The 16,307-nt window shown below is 41.2% G+C and overlaps 1 protein-coding gene across 1 annotated transcript in view; it reads left to right on the top strand.

The window, feature by feature from the left end:
• The first annotated feature begins 6,930 nt into the window (after nt 1-6,930).
• tmeff2a (transmembrane protein with EGF-like and two follistatin-like domains 2a) overlaps nt 6,931-16,307 on the top strand; it is a 102,607-nt gene continuing 93,230 nt past the window's right edge. The window contains exon 1 of the mRNA XM_044019408.1: nt 6,931-7,512. Coding sequence (XP_043875343.1) covers nt 7,323-7,512 — 190 coding nt within the window. The 5' untranslated portion in view covers nt 6,931-7,322. The remainder of the gene's footprint in view (nt 7,513-16,307) is intronic.

Below are 16,307 nucleotides of genomic sequence, written 5' to 3'. Positions count from 1 at the left end.
AGCGTGAGACACATGGTAGTTGGTCAATCATCAAGTGGCCTTATAACAAAAACACTTGTTGCAGCCCAAGGCTGGGCAGACAAAACTACTCTGATAGGCCAGAGGCGACGGCACCAGTGATGTCATTAACCCATTTATCATCTTTGGTTGGATTGGTCAATGCGTCTTTGGAGAACGAACAAGCAAACGCGCTGCCAGCAGAACACACCGATCTAAAGGCCATACAAAAGATGTATATAGTAGACTCACAAAGGCAATGCGGAGACCCAGTTTAGTACCTACAGTATGTGAACACAGAACATGCTCGTGTTGCATGTTTAATGCGTGATTTGGGTTATAACGACAATTTCTTGGTTCCCACTTTGGCAGCAAAATGATACAGTGCATCGTATAAGCAATTGTGTTCAGATGTATCTATGCATAGATCAATATCATTATAGATTGTAGACCAACTATTTGTCTTTTACCCCCTCTCTCCCTGCATTGGCAACACCAGGAGAAGCTCCACCTGTCGGAGAGCTGTCAAAACATGCCTACATTTTTTTTGACTGTCTGAGCAGGTGGACTGGTTTCATTATCTATGTGCATTCTTTCTTGCAAGGCTTTTTTTGTTTTGTTTCAACTCTGTATAGCTGTCACATGGCTACAGGAGACCAAAGTGAGAGTTCTTGCACGCCGCCCCGCCCCTAAATGTAGACCGAGATGTTCCTGTAAATCACCAGCAGCAGAGATCCGTCTGATGGCCACGGTGAAAATGATTCTCTGCGGCGTCGAAGATAAAGGGCAAAAGTGAGTCATTCTCACTGTGTTCATGATGTTTTTTTGATTTTTGCAAAAGTCATAGGTTCCACCGCTTATAATTATGCAATGCAGCATTTGTGGAATTCTTTTCAGTGAAGGAAACGGTTTGCTTGCTGCTCTCGGATTTGTGAGCGCTTCACATTTTTTCCTGCTCAACGTGCGTTACGATTTGTTTTGCTTTGTGTTGACTTGGTTCTCAGCGGCACAGCGGTGGTTAGCACTGCCGATGCCCCATAGTAAGAAAGCTCTTGGTTCTAATCCCACTTCAATCCTTGCTTTTCTGTTTGCATGATTAGTCGATAAATGGACGGACCACTGGGCCTCATAAAATTTGAAGGAAAACCCTGTAGTTCATTAAAGATTGAGGACCTCTCTTTGTGCATAAATCACTAATTTATACCCTTAAATAAGCTTTAACAGCAACACAAAATACTGTCAGTAGGAGCATACCATCCTATTATTTCACCCTCTAACACTTCTTTCTGAAAACATAAGGTGCTTCTCTGGATTTTTCAGTTTAGTTGCACATACATCAAAAGTGAAATGCAACTAATATCAAAATCCCCTTTTTTTTTAAATAAAAAATCCTGATGCAATCACATTTTGTGCAAAAAAAGTCTTCGCTGATTTATTTGCACTGACCAACAGAAATAGTCGAGCTGATCCTTTGTGTATTTCCTATTAAACGCATCAAATACTGTAAGGCATATTTACAGTATAACATATTGATGTGTGTGTGTGTGTGTTGTGTGATTCACCCACGGAGAATTCCACCACACGAACGACTAATTTGTAAGTTAACTGGAAGAGCAGATGATTCATTTCTGAGCCCAGATGATTAATCTCAGACAGAATCCTACTTCAGTACCTGCTGAGTTTTACAATGTGGTGAAGTCAGCCTCGCTGCCCTCATCACTGAGGCCAACTGCAGCACAGCAATGAGTATTTTCCCCATAGAACTCGCTTCTTAAGACGCCTTTATGCCGACAGAATATTGTGAATGATCAAGTGCTTTTCATGGTGTTTTGAATGTCCTTTCATCAAGAGGTAATGGTGGTAAGCCTTTCTCTAAACCTGGACCACGTGCTCTTGTGCATTACATCTTGGCATCTTGACTCTGAGCTGGCCTGTTGTCTAAGCGCTTGCTTGCTTTCTTTACACCCACTGATAGTCAAATAGAAAACCTAAAAAAGGGAACACATTGCTGTCAAAAGACGGGGCCAGGTGTCCTAATCAGTGAGCAGAGATGGATGGAATGATGGATGAAAGACCAGCCAACATTCATGGCTGCTTTAGGTACAGATGGACATGTAAATAAGTGGCAGTGGTCTTGAGCTGCTGTAGCCCATAAGTGGTCTACATATGTACCGTAGTTGTCACTGGTGTTGTCTCGAGATGGTTCACAGCAGATCTGCAGATTCTTCAGCAGGTTCTCTTGATCATGTCGACGTGCCTCAATGCAATGAGGCAGTAAAGCTGGAGATGGTGAAGACAGTATCGCATGGTTGCAAACTCTGCCGACTCACCTGGAGATTGGGAAATGTCTGATGTCACTGGCTGAATCAGCACCCATGAAAAGTTTCCTCCTAATCCTCATAGTCCTGGCGCATGCAGATAACCTCTGTGTGTGTGTGTGTGTGTGTGTGTCATAAAGCTGCAGCATGAGAAGACGTTTTCAGAAGAATCTCCTGAAACTCCTGGGACTGTCTTTTTTATTTTACTTGTCCTTGTCCATTTATTCCAGTATTACATAAAATATTAAAAAATAATCCATTGATGGTCTAACTAATAAATAAACTAATGGTAAATTCAACTGGTATGATAATTAAAACTGACAGAATAAATAACTAACTAAAAACTACTATTAGTTCTACAACTACGTTGAAAAAAAAACTCATTATATTAGATATTATATTTAAATATTTCAGATTTTAAGGATGTTTTGGTTGATTAGGGGTTAAACCAGCAGTCAGGCTTCAAGGGACAGGGAGAATTGTGATTGAGGACTTCAAACTGTGGAGGGAAGCATTTAACTTCTCCGTGTACAGCCTGTCAAAATGTATTCGGAGAAGAAGAAGGGGAATCAGTGAGTTGTCACAGCGTCCAACTTCCATCTCTTCCTTGGATGTCTTTATACATATCTTATAATATCTTCTCTGTCGGCTGCACACTCGTGAAGATCCAGATTATGAATTGAGACACAGCTAGAGACGCCATGCTGATTGAACAGATGGGCAGCAGGTGTGTCCAACTCCGTTTTCCCAGTGGCTGTAGCACCTGCGCTGGGTACGGGACTCTCGTTCTGCTACCTCCTCCAGCCAGAGTCTGGAGCTCCGCCCCCTCTGCTGGATCAGCCTGGCTGTTTCCCCTAGTTTGCCACAAGAGGCGTATTAAAATTTTATTATGATTATTACCATTTTCAAAGGCAAAGCCCTTGTAAAACAGAGCAGCAGCTCTGCAGCAGACACACACTGTGTGAAACAACAGATGCGTGCGAGACGCGGCAAATCATCAATGCAACCATCACACCCTGCACACACGTAGAGTGTGGCCCAGGGCGATAGTCTTCAATGTCACCTTAGTTGACAAGTGTTGTGTTTCTTTTTTTTTTCCTTTCTCTTTCTTAGTTTTGGAATGTGTTGCATCAGCCAAAATGTTTAAAGCTGCACTATAGGAAAGGGAGTCAATAAGGACACTCTGTCCCTGCTGGAAAAGTTTCTTGTTCAGCCAGGAGTAAGAACAACTCGTCAAAAAAAGCATGTTTTGTAACTGTTACATGTGTCATTAATCTAAAAACAGGTCTAAAGATGCCTCTCTGTGCTATTCAGAAAATAAAGAGCAATACAGTAACTTTATGTACATTTTATTTCTCTTATTCCTTCTGTTTTGCTCTGTTCACACACTAGGTCATACACGCTTTCCTGGACTGCAGGAAGAGCATAGTCAGCCATGCCCAAATGCTTCGGTGGACAAATGAAGGTTGCTGGAAGAAAAGTGGGAAACATTGCTTTGAAATCCAAATTAGCAGCAGTTCAAAGGCAGCCTTGGGATGTCTTGTCATCACAGTCTGCTAGTTAGCCTTCTGTTTGCTTCTTCTTTGTCATAGTTTCAGGATCATGCTACAATATATAATACAGATTCATTCAGCTTCTGTTGCAAGACCTCACTCTGAGTTAGCCTGTAACATTTTAACCACAAAGAAAAAAAAGTGTTCTTGCATCTTCAATCGATTTTAAACTCCTTACTTGGAAGAAGTTTTTTTGGAGGAATTAAGGGCTTACTGTCCAGTTCAAGGACATTTCGGGAAGTGGACAGAATGAGCTTGTGATTACAAATATCACTCTGGACATTGATTGTACCATTTATATTTGTATCTTAATTGTTTGATGCAATTATAATTTGCAACAGATCTGCTTACAACACCGGATATTTTTTTATTTTTTTTATGAGCTGTCAGCCAAATCTTGTGACCTCCATTTTGGATTGGAAAATCTTTATTCTCCTCGAGGGGGAAGTTTGTTTGCAACACACACCACACAAAATGCACAAATACACAGGAACATATACAGAGTAGATGCATAAAAACAGAAATTGTGGTATTGTGTAGTGGGCAATGTGACATAATAATAATTACAGCTTCTTTTTTGTTTAAAAACCCACAGTTTATGGGACAAATTACTTCAGATGTGTGTTTGATTTGGCAACCTTGACGTCAGCAGACCCACTTTCCCGTTGGCTGAAGTCTAAATTCTGCAAGTAGACCTCTCCCTCGTAATTACAACCATCTGTTTATAATGTGATCAAACTTTAAAAATTGAGGTTGTATTAATTAAAAAAGTGGAACCATCAAAGCTGCAATCAAACACATTTCATCCACTAATGAAACCCCAGAGCAGTGGTTCTCAAACGTTTTATACCAACTACCACCTGAGAAGATACTGAGCTCTCGAAGTAACACTATTATCAACAACGTTAAAATACAGCGGTATGAATAGGCTGAGCAAAGTCAGTTACAGACTTTTCACAGGAGGCAGATTTATTTCCATTCACATCAATTGGTCTCCCATCATCATCATCCTCTTCCTCACATGTACTTTAGATGCTGGTATAAATAGATGAAGAGGGAGCGAGAGATAAGGTGACAGTAATAATTATAAATCATTTTTGTTACTTTATTTTCTACACACTTGAACACAATATTTCTGATTTTCCTGCACGTACCACCAGAGGAAACTCACGTACCACTGGTGGTACCCAAAACACAGTTTGAGAACCACAGTTCAAAAAGTTAAGCTGACATTGTGTCAAGGACAGTTTCCGTCAAATGACTATTTTCCAACTTCCAACATGTGCACTAGTGAGGGCTAATACACATAAATGCACATCAGACACAAATGTTGACAATTAATTTCATTGATACCTTTATTATATAACACATGTATTATATATGTTAAATAGTGACCGGCAAAGAGTATTCCAACCGTGGCTGAAATTTCATACTGCTTCCCTGTCAAAACGTATCCCCTCTGCCATGTCCGTCGCGGTGTTTGCTCGTCTACATTTAAAAGTTCATCTCCACTGCAGACCCTGGTTTTGCTTCTCCTCTGGTTGAGACATTTTTGAGAGTGGCATGAAGGCTTTTTAGGTCCAGTAACAATTTTGCACCAACCTGTTCTCTGCTCGCTCTGCTGTGCTGCTTGCATGTGTTGAAATGCTACTAGCTGCTGGTGTTGGGCGGCACAACATCCTAAACCATCAACACAGTTTGTGTCCCACAAATAAAAATGTACTTTCTGAATATTTTTGGCCGCATCCTTATCAGTGAAGCCAGTATTTGAATATTTAATGTTTCCTCCCTCGCCAAAGATGAAATCAATGACTTTTTAATCATTGTGATTTCATGTCATTGCGGTCATTAGCACCTGCGCGAGGAACCCGTGCGTAATGAACCCCATTAGCCGAGACAAACAATGCTATTCCTAATTAAGGATGTTTAACTCCGTGAAGAAAATGAAAGCTTTATTTGTCGACAAGCATCGGCGGCTTTGCTTCCTTAACATCATCAGCTAAAGTGACTTTAAAACCCCTTTGTTTCCTCTGTAGAGCTTTTTTCCATGCACATGGCTTCTAATTTCCTCGGTTCAAACAGGGTGAACACTTTAGACTTTCTCAAAGTGAAAGTCTAACTCTGTGTTGCACTCCTTTTCGAGGGCTTTTATCGCCAAAAGCATGTCCATTACCCACCGCATCCCAACCCACGTGACAGCGGGAGGTTATGTCCAAAAAAAAAATTTGAATGATTTTGAGGTGTCTTTGGGTTGCCTGCAGGCTGGGACCTATGAATGGCATCCGTGTCGTCTCAAAGCGGAGCAATTATCTCAGGCCAGGCTGGACGAATCCATTCCTGCAGACTTTTAAAATCCTCCAGGCCAATTATAGGCTGAAGGCAGTGCATCTTCTCCTATATGCTGCTGCTGCTGCCCATCTATGGTGTAGCCAGCACCAAGTAATAGGACTAGACATCGCTTTCTTTCCTTATTTTTCTTTTCTTTTTTTTCTATCGTTGACCTCCGCTGCATTCTGAAATGATTAGACATCAATCTTTGTTTCTTTACTTGTTTCCTCCAAAATTGGTCTTTTACCTTCACTGGTGAGATGCTTTAATAATGCTTCTGTTTCTTTCTTTCTTTCTTTTGGTGGACTATTCCTCCCACTCTTCTCTCTTTTATCTCCATCGTTAAGATACTCTTATTATTACCGACGACCCCTCCTCTCTACACCCCCACATCCACTATAGCTCCCTCCCTCTTGGCATCATATTCCACGTGATCATATCCAGCTGCTGGCGAGCGAGAGAGAGAGGGAGGGAGAGAGAAAGAGAGAGAGAGAGAGACCTACTGGTTGCGACTCTGTCTGCGCACACGTTCAAAGTGAACTGAGAACCGCTCCGTCCGCGCACGCGAGAGAGCCACTCGTCTCATCCGTGGATTCTACTGCTCATCTGCGTATCGTCTCCAAACCCTGCACTCGGGATACTGTGGCTGCATCCTCTCACTTTCACACTTTTACCACCTCCCTCTCTATTAGCCCGTCTTTTTTCTCCCTCTCTCCCCTCCTCCCCCCTCTTCTTTCCCCACCTATCCTCCTTCCTCCTCATCATTCCCGAGCATCCTCCTCTCCTCGCAAGTCTTCCTGCCTGCCTGGATAACTTTTTTTTACCCCGCTCCCAGACTCCATCCCGCACAGTTTACCCTGCTCCTCCTCCTCCTCCTCCTCCATCGCTCATCGACACCCTCTCGGCAGTTTCTCGTGCTCTTGCCGCAGCAACGTCCTCTCCCCTGGATCGGGCGGAACCCATTTGGTCGGTCTTGCACGGGGCACAGCTACATGGGGCGCACGGTGTCGCTCGGAAAATGGTGTGCTGTCGGCGTGTAGGCGCCCCGCTGAACCTGTTGGGATTGGAGTTGCGCGTGTGTTCCTCTTGCCCTCCACTGCTGTGCCGCTGTCGGGGCCACTGAGACATGTCCGTGCAGGCGGCGGCGCCGGCACCGCTCGCGGAGCCGCGGCGGCTGCGCCAGTGGAGCGGGGCGGCGGGAGGCTGGCTCCGGATCACCCTCGTCTCCTTCCTCGCCACTTTACCTGTGGAGCAGCTGCGCGCGTTCCCTTCCTCCCTCAGCGACTGCCAGACGCCGACCGGTTGGAACTGCTCCGGTGAGAGTTGCAGCCTCTTCTTCTTCTTCTTCTTCTTCTTCTTATTGTTTTGTGTGTGTGTGTGTGTGTGTGTGTGTGTGTGGCTCTGTGTTTGTGTGCAGTGACCATGCACGAGCTGCTGCTGCTGCTGCTCCGGAGCGTTTTTGGCTGCAGATATAACGAAGCCACATGATGAGAGGAAAGATGCAGAGTTCTTGGAATGGGGCTGCTTGATGCGGATTTAGGTTGACTTTGACAGCAATTCAACATTGAGTCCAAATAAGCAGCAGACAGGGGAAAGGCTCAAAGTGAAGGCAGCAACAATGATGATTGTTTTAAATGTCAACATGTCAGGTTAAAGCTGCATAAAAATACTCAATGTGGTTTGTGTCAAACTTAAACAGCTCTTGTTTTATACACTGGTTTTACAGTCAATTCTATCATTAATCGAATTAAAATCCAGTTGTATGGGCTTACTTTGCATCCTGGTTGTTTAATAACGCTCAACAAGAAATAGAAATGATTGGCGACTGTGCCGTAAACTTGCTTCCTGTCTTCCTCTGAGCCTGAGGCGGTGGATGGGTGTAGAGAGGACAGACAGGAGCTGCAGAACTCACCACCTCGCCTCCCTTTTGTAAATCAGCCTGAGACTGTGCCGCCATGTATCCCCGCTGCCTGCTGTCCAAGTCTGAATCCTTAAAATAGCTCCCAGCCGATTCCACACACTCACGGTCACTACAAGTATTGATATTGTAGCTCGTAACAGCCACACATCCAAAGCCTCCAGAGTCATGACAGCGTGCGGAGACCGAGTAGGCCTGTGTGCTGCAGCCTACATGGACGAAAGAAAAGAGGAATATTTTTTAATGATCTATCAGACAGATCACAGACAGATTCCTTCATACTGAGATGCAGATGGCAGGAATTTAAAGAGAAATCAATTGTGAACTTTCCTCTAATAATAATCTTTCTTAAAATCAAAGTTTTAAAAATGCTATTTAGTATGATTGCAGGCAAGAGTACATGTTTGATTATTATAACATTTGTGCTATGGTTTATGCATAGGTCTCTCTGTTAGCATTGGGATTTCAAATCAGATCAAATAGCTGTCTGTACAGGTTTTTTTTTCTCGTGCAAAAGTGCTCCAACAGTTCAGTAGCAATTAACACGGAATATTGCATCTGCCCTAAAACACACTTAAATGTAAAGAATGCATTAAAATATAGGCAGGACCTGACATTAAACCCTAAAGATAAGATAAAAATAAGACGTTAAGAACCAGTAGCCACAGTCTAAAATGTGCAAAGTAAAGTGTCTGAGTGACAGCGCCAATCAAGATACGCGGGTGCCGTGATAGACATTGGAATAAACGAGAGTTTGAGATTCAGAAACGGGTGATTGTTTGATCCTTTCTATTGGTGCTTTGCGTAGTTGCCGTTCCACTCAAACTCGCCGAGGAGAAAATTCTTCCTCCAAAAATCCACAGCAAATGCCAATGGAAGTGACGAATGAGATCGTCTGTTGAATGTGTTACATTTCGGTGATTCACCCTCGCACACTTGAGCGTTCTGACCTCCGTGCTATTGTCGGTGCTGTGCTGTGCACTCGCTTTCTGCTGCTGTAGCTGTTGATGGTGGTGATGATTTGCCTGTAATGATCAATAATGGCGCGAGCCCCGTCCAAATAACACATTTGCCTGCTGCCTCCCCCACTTCCTGACATACTCTCACAGGCATTTCGGCGAAGGCTTTTATCCAACACGCCTTGAGGAAGCTTAAGTGCATATACTGACAACGCCAGACACACACACCCGCACACAGAGAGCTGTTCTTGTTGGGACACTTTGTTGACTTCAATTTATTCGGACAGTCTAACCAAGACCTTACTCTGGACCATAAGCAATTAATGCCTAACTTTAATCTAATCCAACCCAGGATTCATATCCTAATCTTGACTTTAAATGGCCTCAGAAATGCCTCACACAGGACCAGACTTTGGATTGACAAGGTTATTGTTTATTACAGAAAAGATCCTGCAACTAAACCAATTCCATGCATGCACTAATCATTAGTTGGAGTCACAAAAGAAGACCCATTCAAGAAGTAATAACAATAGTAATAATAGTAATACTGATAATACAACTGGGAGTAACTGTCGTCCTTTGTTCGTTGACGTCTTCCTTGCATGTCGTGTCCTTCAACGACACCGGAATTGAGTAAAAGTTTGGTGAGGAATTCACTGTCGATTCACTTGTAATCACAAGCAGCAGTGTTGTGATGATGGAGGACCAGTTATAGCAGCAATGTCGCCTTTGAATGAATATTGAATTAAATAATTGCACTTGGACTAAAACAGACAAAGGCTGCCATTGTGTTTGCCAGGGCCCATTGGCCGTTAAGGGAAAAAAAAAACTGTACTTAAGATGCACGAGCCTACGTTTTACAAAGAAATAGTGTTTTGCGGTTACGTTAGAACGTGGGAACCTGTAATTTGCATAGAGCTTTTGAGTAAAACCTCACATTCTTTTATGAAGGAAGGTGTGATTTCTGAATTACAACGTCCAAAGATCCAGCAAAATTCCCTATAGAAAAAAAGAAAAATAAACGCACACACAAATAAAGCCAAGTCTGAGTAGCCTTCACATTTGACTGAGCTTGTTCTACAAATCGTGGAACTGTGAAGTAACAGTTAAGAATTGACAGACAAAGTGACGGATAAATCAATATACTCACCAGCCACTCAAAAGACAAATGATTAAAATACATAATAAAGGGTTGCCATTTCCTAACGATGTGATCTCACATCCCCAAAATATATATTTGAGTTAAGTTTCAAGCCTGAAAAAAATGAGTTAGTAGATTTCCATTGTTGTAGAATTCTGCAATGTGCCAACAGGGTTGTGACGGTGATAATGTCGCCTTCTTTGGGGCCATAAAGAGTAGTTGGAGGCATATTTGTACTTTAATGCAGTGTTCCCATTATGGTGCACTTTGGTTTGGTACAGTACGGTACGTGTTGGAACGGTAAAGTCCTGAGTCAGGCTCACATTTTACTTGGTAGGCAGGGTGTGGGGCTGTGCCCGATGGCCAGCGTACGTAGCATGACGTCGTACTGGTGTGACTAAAACGAACGATCACACAACAGACAACAACAGAAGACACCCAGCAGCTCATTTTTCTCCTGCAACTGCAGGCGTTGGAAGTAACACCGTCTCCCGATCAGCTGACCATACTGTACCATTTTACTCTGGTGTACCCCAAGGAAAGGGTGCCAAAAAAATGGAACGGTTGGGGTTGGTATTTTATTTTGGTATCATTCCCAATGGAAATACAAAAAAAAAAGAACTTTCAGTCGCAGTGTTAAAGTAAAACGTTGCCACCTTTAAAGATGATGGGAGAAGTTTTCAATAGAATGCTGACATGATTCAACATCATTAAGTAATAATTATATAAATATGTAATTAATAGGCTACAATTACAGGACATTTTTATAACCAATGGCATCAATAGCACATTTGATCCATCACTCTTTGGTTAATTCACCGCACAGTAAGCTGTAAACACAACCAGACCAGGACCCATGTTACTGAACAGATGCTCTAAATCAGTGATATCTGTCAGAATATAGAGCACATCTTCACTAAAGGATGGCAGTGACGGTTCATGTCATTCCTGCAATGTTTTCATTTATAATTCCCTCATTGTGCTCATATTCACATATTCTTCCACCGTTTACTGAGGAAAACATCAGGGTCTTTTTGAAAATACATCTCATGTTTATTCATACATAATAAGAATTTCACACGTGAGAGGAGCTGCAGTGTCTGTAATAAATCTATATGGTCATCACCTTGAGTGTCTCCGTCGTCGTATTCATATTCAAACGTATACATGAAAACATTGATAAATTCAGTCTTGAGGGGTTTTTTCTTTTTTAGCTGCTCTTTATCAAAATAACATTTTGTGTGATTGTCAGAGTCAAAACCGTTGGTGCCCCCTCGCTGCTCTGTTATCTTTTAAACTGTAGGTGTTCTGTTGCCTACACTGGGCTCATGTCATTTTGACATTGTTTTCATCAACTGTCCAAAACACTGCTCAGAATATCAATGTTCCTCTCTCGCCAAGTCGAATATTTTGACACAATTTTGGGAAATCAATCGGCCGACACTTCATTTACTTCACGATATACCTTAGGAAGTCCTTTCTTCACCCTTTGCCGTACTTGAGTTGACTCTGAAAGGCCATGCGATGCTTTAATAGTTGAACTTAAGGACAAGCACTGAAAATGCAAAGCCACCTGTAAATCCCATCAAACGGCGAATAACAAGTGGTCTGGGGAGAATTGCCCATCTGCTTTTTGTCAGCGGAGAGGTCACAAGTGCTGCAGGGTCACTGCAACAGAAGCAGAAAGGGAGAGTTGTGTAGATAAGGCAGGGTTGGCAAGGTCCAGTCAAAAGGGCGTGAAAAGTTAGTCTTTGATCTCTTGTTTTGAAAAGTTGTTAAACCTAATATGGTGTGTTTTTTCGACCTGCTGCCTTTAGAAATCGAGAGCGAAGACGCTTGCAGACGTTCACTGAAGTCTAGACATTTCTCAGGAGATTGTCCAGAGGCGCTGTGTATGTAGGAATGCACATGTCCTCAGAAGAAGTCGGTCCAAACATCCTACAGTAAAGTTTCTGCCGGCTCGCTCGTCAAACCTGTGGATATAGTGTCTGAGTGAGCTAATGTCGTCACGTGTCCATTCAAAGAAGGGCTCTGTGTCATGTAATACCCGACTAGAAAAGAAGATGGATGGATAGATGGATCGATGGATGGATGTACTTTATTGATCCCAGACTGGAAAATGATTCTGTTACAGCAGCATTAGACATGAAGTGTTTTTGAGCAGTTTCTGTGGCTGGTTCTTTGCTTTACTAGCGCAATGTTGCTGTTGCGTCTGTCTTGACTTCCTATTTGCGGCATATGAAGTTTTTGGTTTTTTACATTCAATGGTTTGAATGTAGGTTGAGGAAATTTGCAAAGTCCAAATTATCCCAGATTAATGTCAAAAAACAGAAATACTTAACTTTAACGAGAGCTAAACTCTTAATGCCATCCACAACAGCATTTAAAAACCTGTTGCCGAGGTAAAGAAAAAAAGCCCCAGCATGAGAGAGGTCAAGAAAGGATGTCTCACCACTGTGGTTGTTCAGCCTTCATTATTAATTTAACCTACTTAATTATTGATCAGCACAATGCTTAAAACAGGGGGTAAGGACTCTTTGTACTTCTTAGTGTTGTGAAATTCCAGGTAGGTAGGAGGAGATGCATTTGGCTGACGAGCTCTCTCTTCAGACAAGTAAGAGCTTTGCTTGCCATCTTAATCGTTAAGCTTATAAACATTACCTTTTCAATATTTGATGTTTGCCAGCTTGTTTTCGTTAATTATTCAGGTTACTGTAATTTCCTCCTGGAACACCATGCGGGCAAGAACAGGAAGTGTAAGCTTCCCTGGCCTCTGACACACAGTGCAACTCAAGCTGTGCCCAGAGCCAGTGTCACAGGAGCACACGCTAACATTTAGCATTTGAACAAGGTTTAGTGACGTTAACGTGTAATCAAAGAAGAAAATAAAAACATAATCTGACACAGTCATCTAAATGTTGTGACTCATGCCGCATCCGTCACTTCAATATTGGTCATTCTTGATGTAGCATATAACGTCATTTAAATGTCATATATGTGTGTATATATATATATATATATGTGTATATATATATATATATATATATATATATATATATATATATATATATATATATATATATATATATATATATATATAAATATATATACATATATATGTGTGTGTTCAACTTTAACTGAAGGCAGGTTGGTTAATATAATAATATAATATAAAAACTAATTTGACCCGATTCTGGCAGTTAAGCACTTACTACTATGTTTAAAGGTACAGTATATACAGAGGGTATAGGAATATGCAATATAGAACTATATAAACACACCTGAGCAAAAATGGGATTGAATTTGTGTAATTTGGAAATGTGTCACAGTTCAACGTTCACTTGGCTTGTTTTTATGAACAAAAAATAAAATAAAACCGGTCTATTCTGTGACTTCTGAGCAATTATTGCTACTTTATATCACAACTAAAATATGTGATATAAAATGAATCATAACTTTAACTCAACAACACATAAGAACACAAAAAAGACACATTTTTCAAAGCCTGAATGTGACCTATAAACACATGATGCTACAATACGTCTCACAGTGTTCCTACCCACTCAAACCTGTGCCAGGTAAGAACAGAGTTGTAGGTGCATGGGCTACAGTTTTACCCGTTTTGTTATGCATTTAAGTCACATACAGTGTTAATAAAACGTAAAGTTGAATAAAAGATAATAAAAAGGATTACACATTAAAGATATTCTTAAACTAAAGCCTTGTTACTACATCATTATGAGCCTAACAATCCACTCGCTGTCCATTCCACTATGGTTTAAAGAATTGAATTTAATGAGCACCAAATACAAACCCACGAGGAAACAGAGTGAAAGAAAGAAATATTTGGTACTGCTTGTAAGCCACTGTGTTACCTTTTGTTTTTCCATTTGATTAAGTGTATATGTCACTCATAGATTACAACTACGACAACGATTCCCATGGTTACAGGACATCGTCAATCTAGTTCTTCTCTTATCGTTTTGATAAAGAGATGTCTAATGGAATAAATGCACCATTTATCCAACACAGTGGGGAGCTCACAGTGGACACCTGGCCTGTTCTCTTCTATATCTTTCCTGTACAAAGTAAATGTTTTTGCTGCCACACATTATTTCCTCTTGGCTTCTTCTCCTGGCACCTTGTGCTTTTTACTGCGCTCCTTCGACGTGTTCAGTTTGTCTGTTCTGAGTTGGTTAACCGTCTCACAGAAAACCACAGTGTGTACAGTGCATTCCTTTTCCACTCATTTAATATATAGAGATGTCAGCCTAAGAGTTGTTTTTTAAGACTGTGGTTCGAATCAGGTTGCATTTAGCGGTGTTGATGGTGCTACAGTGTTTTTCATCATATAACAAATATATCTTGACTTGTTTTCGACTTCTTTTGATATAATGCATTTCCAAAACTTGTTTCCATCAAAGAGACTCTGACTGTTATCGCTGATTTATGTCTGTAGTTGATTATAGTTCTTGGAATGCTCATCATCGAAGGTAATTCATACTGAAGGGATTCTGTTTTGACATGATTTAAAGTTGTAGAAATCTAAGCCCATGCGCTGTAAATAAAGTGGCAAACATTTTGCAATATTGACTTTTTTACTTTTCTGAACTTCTTTTCTTTTGCACCAGAGACATTCCATTCTTTTTCCCCCCCAAACAAGCACACTGTAGTTGTCAAAGTCGATTTCTTAGCCCTGAATCGATGACAGTAAAAGTTCAACGGTGTTAGCTGGTGCGGATTTGGATGTTGAAGCCAAAAAAATCTCTTGTGTGCAGAGTCGTTGGGGTTGGTATAGTTAGCTGCTCAACAGGGAACGCAGTTTTCTTCAGATTAACCCAGAGGTCAAAGTAGTAGTAGGATAGACTATTTAAAAGGCACTATTGAACAACAACAGCAACAAAAACCCGCAGCTACTCGTTTAACTATTTCTTTCACACAAACATTAAGTGACCGCTATATAAATTGACTGTATAAAATCCATGTGTATATTCAGAATCTTAAAGGTACAGTAGGATATTTTCAATTTTATTCATCAATCATTCCATAATAGCCACAATAGCATTTCAGTATCACGTAAATCAAGGGATCTGAGAGAGAATTTGACTTCTGCACTTCCTCCACCTCTGTTTTCACCGGTGATCCTGTTCACTGCAGCTTTAAGGGAATCTGGAAAAGGGACTGCAGCAATCACCAGATTTCATTTTGTGTTTGAAAGACATGCAATCCTTAGGATAATGAAAACTAATTTACATGTCAAGGAGACTGTGTGTAATCTATTATCGGTAAAGTAATACCATTTTCACAACGTTGTATTCCCTTAGCGTTACGTGACAGGATGAAAAATGGCCTCTTAGGTAGTCCCACTACTGTAAATCTATATTTGTATTTTCTTGTAGGCAATCATTGTTGTATAACTAATTGATATTCTTGCTGCTTTCTCTTTGAAGCCCAAACCCTGTTGGGTCGTTCTGAGAAGAGATCATCTGGGACATTTATTTCATTATGTTTTATACTTGTGTCTTTCAGAGGCTTGATATCCACAACAACAACAACAAAAACCCTGATATGTCACTTACTTCCTAATCTCTTTGCAGAAAACATCCATTTGTGTGATGTTAGTGTTGGATAGAGTGCTTTTACTCTTATTCATATCTGTAATTGTCCATCAGGGAAAAACTATCCCCAAAGTTGGTTGTTTTAGTCTTGTTTACTGATGCCCAAGCGTCACATCTGTCTCTTGCTAAAGAAGACGGTTTGATGGCACGAGAGGAAGTCACATTCTCCCTCTTCCCTTTTTTCCCTACAGCCAGCTGTCCAGGAAAGCTTGAAAAAACTTGGGTAGCACACTGTCAAATTTCTAACTAAAACAACCACTCCGACAAAGATTCTACCAGCTGTTTAACGCGTGCTTATCAGATAATCCCCAGTTACTGTCGTATAGTATGTCTTTGCTTGAAATGTCCATGCCTGCGAGCCAGAATGATTGGATGGAAGAATTGTTTTTATGCAAACAGAGAGGATACTAGTTGCCTGGGTAACAATTTTTGGTCTAAGAGCTTTGTTTCATCTGTGCACTCCAAGCGATGAGAC

This window comes from Solea senegalensis, linkage group LG2 (genome assembly GCF_019176455.1).
Source record: "Solea senegalensis isolate Sse05_10M linkage group LG2, IFAPA_SoseM_1, whole genome shotgun sequence".
Taxonomy (NCBI): Eukaryota; Metazoa; Chordata; class Actinopteri; order Pleuronectiformes; family Soleidae; genus Solea; species Solea senegalensis.
Note: the sequence above shows the minus strand (reverse complement) of the source record. Positions and strands in the feature narration are given on the sequence as shown.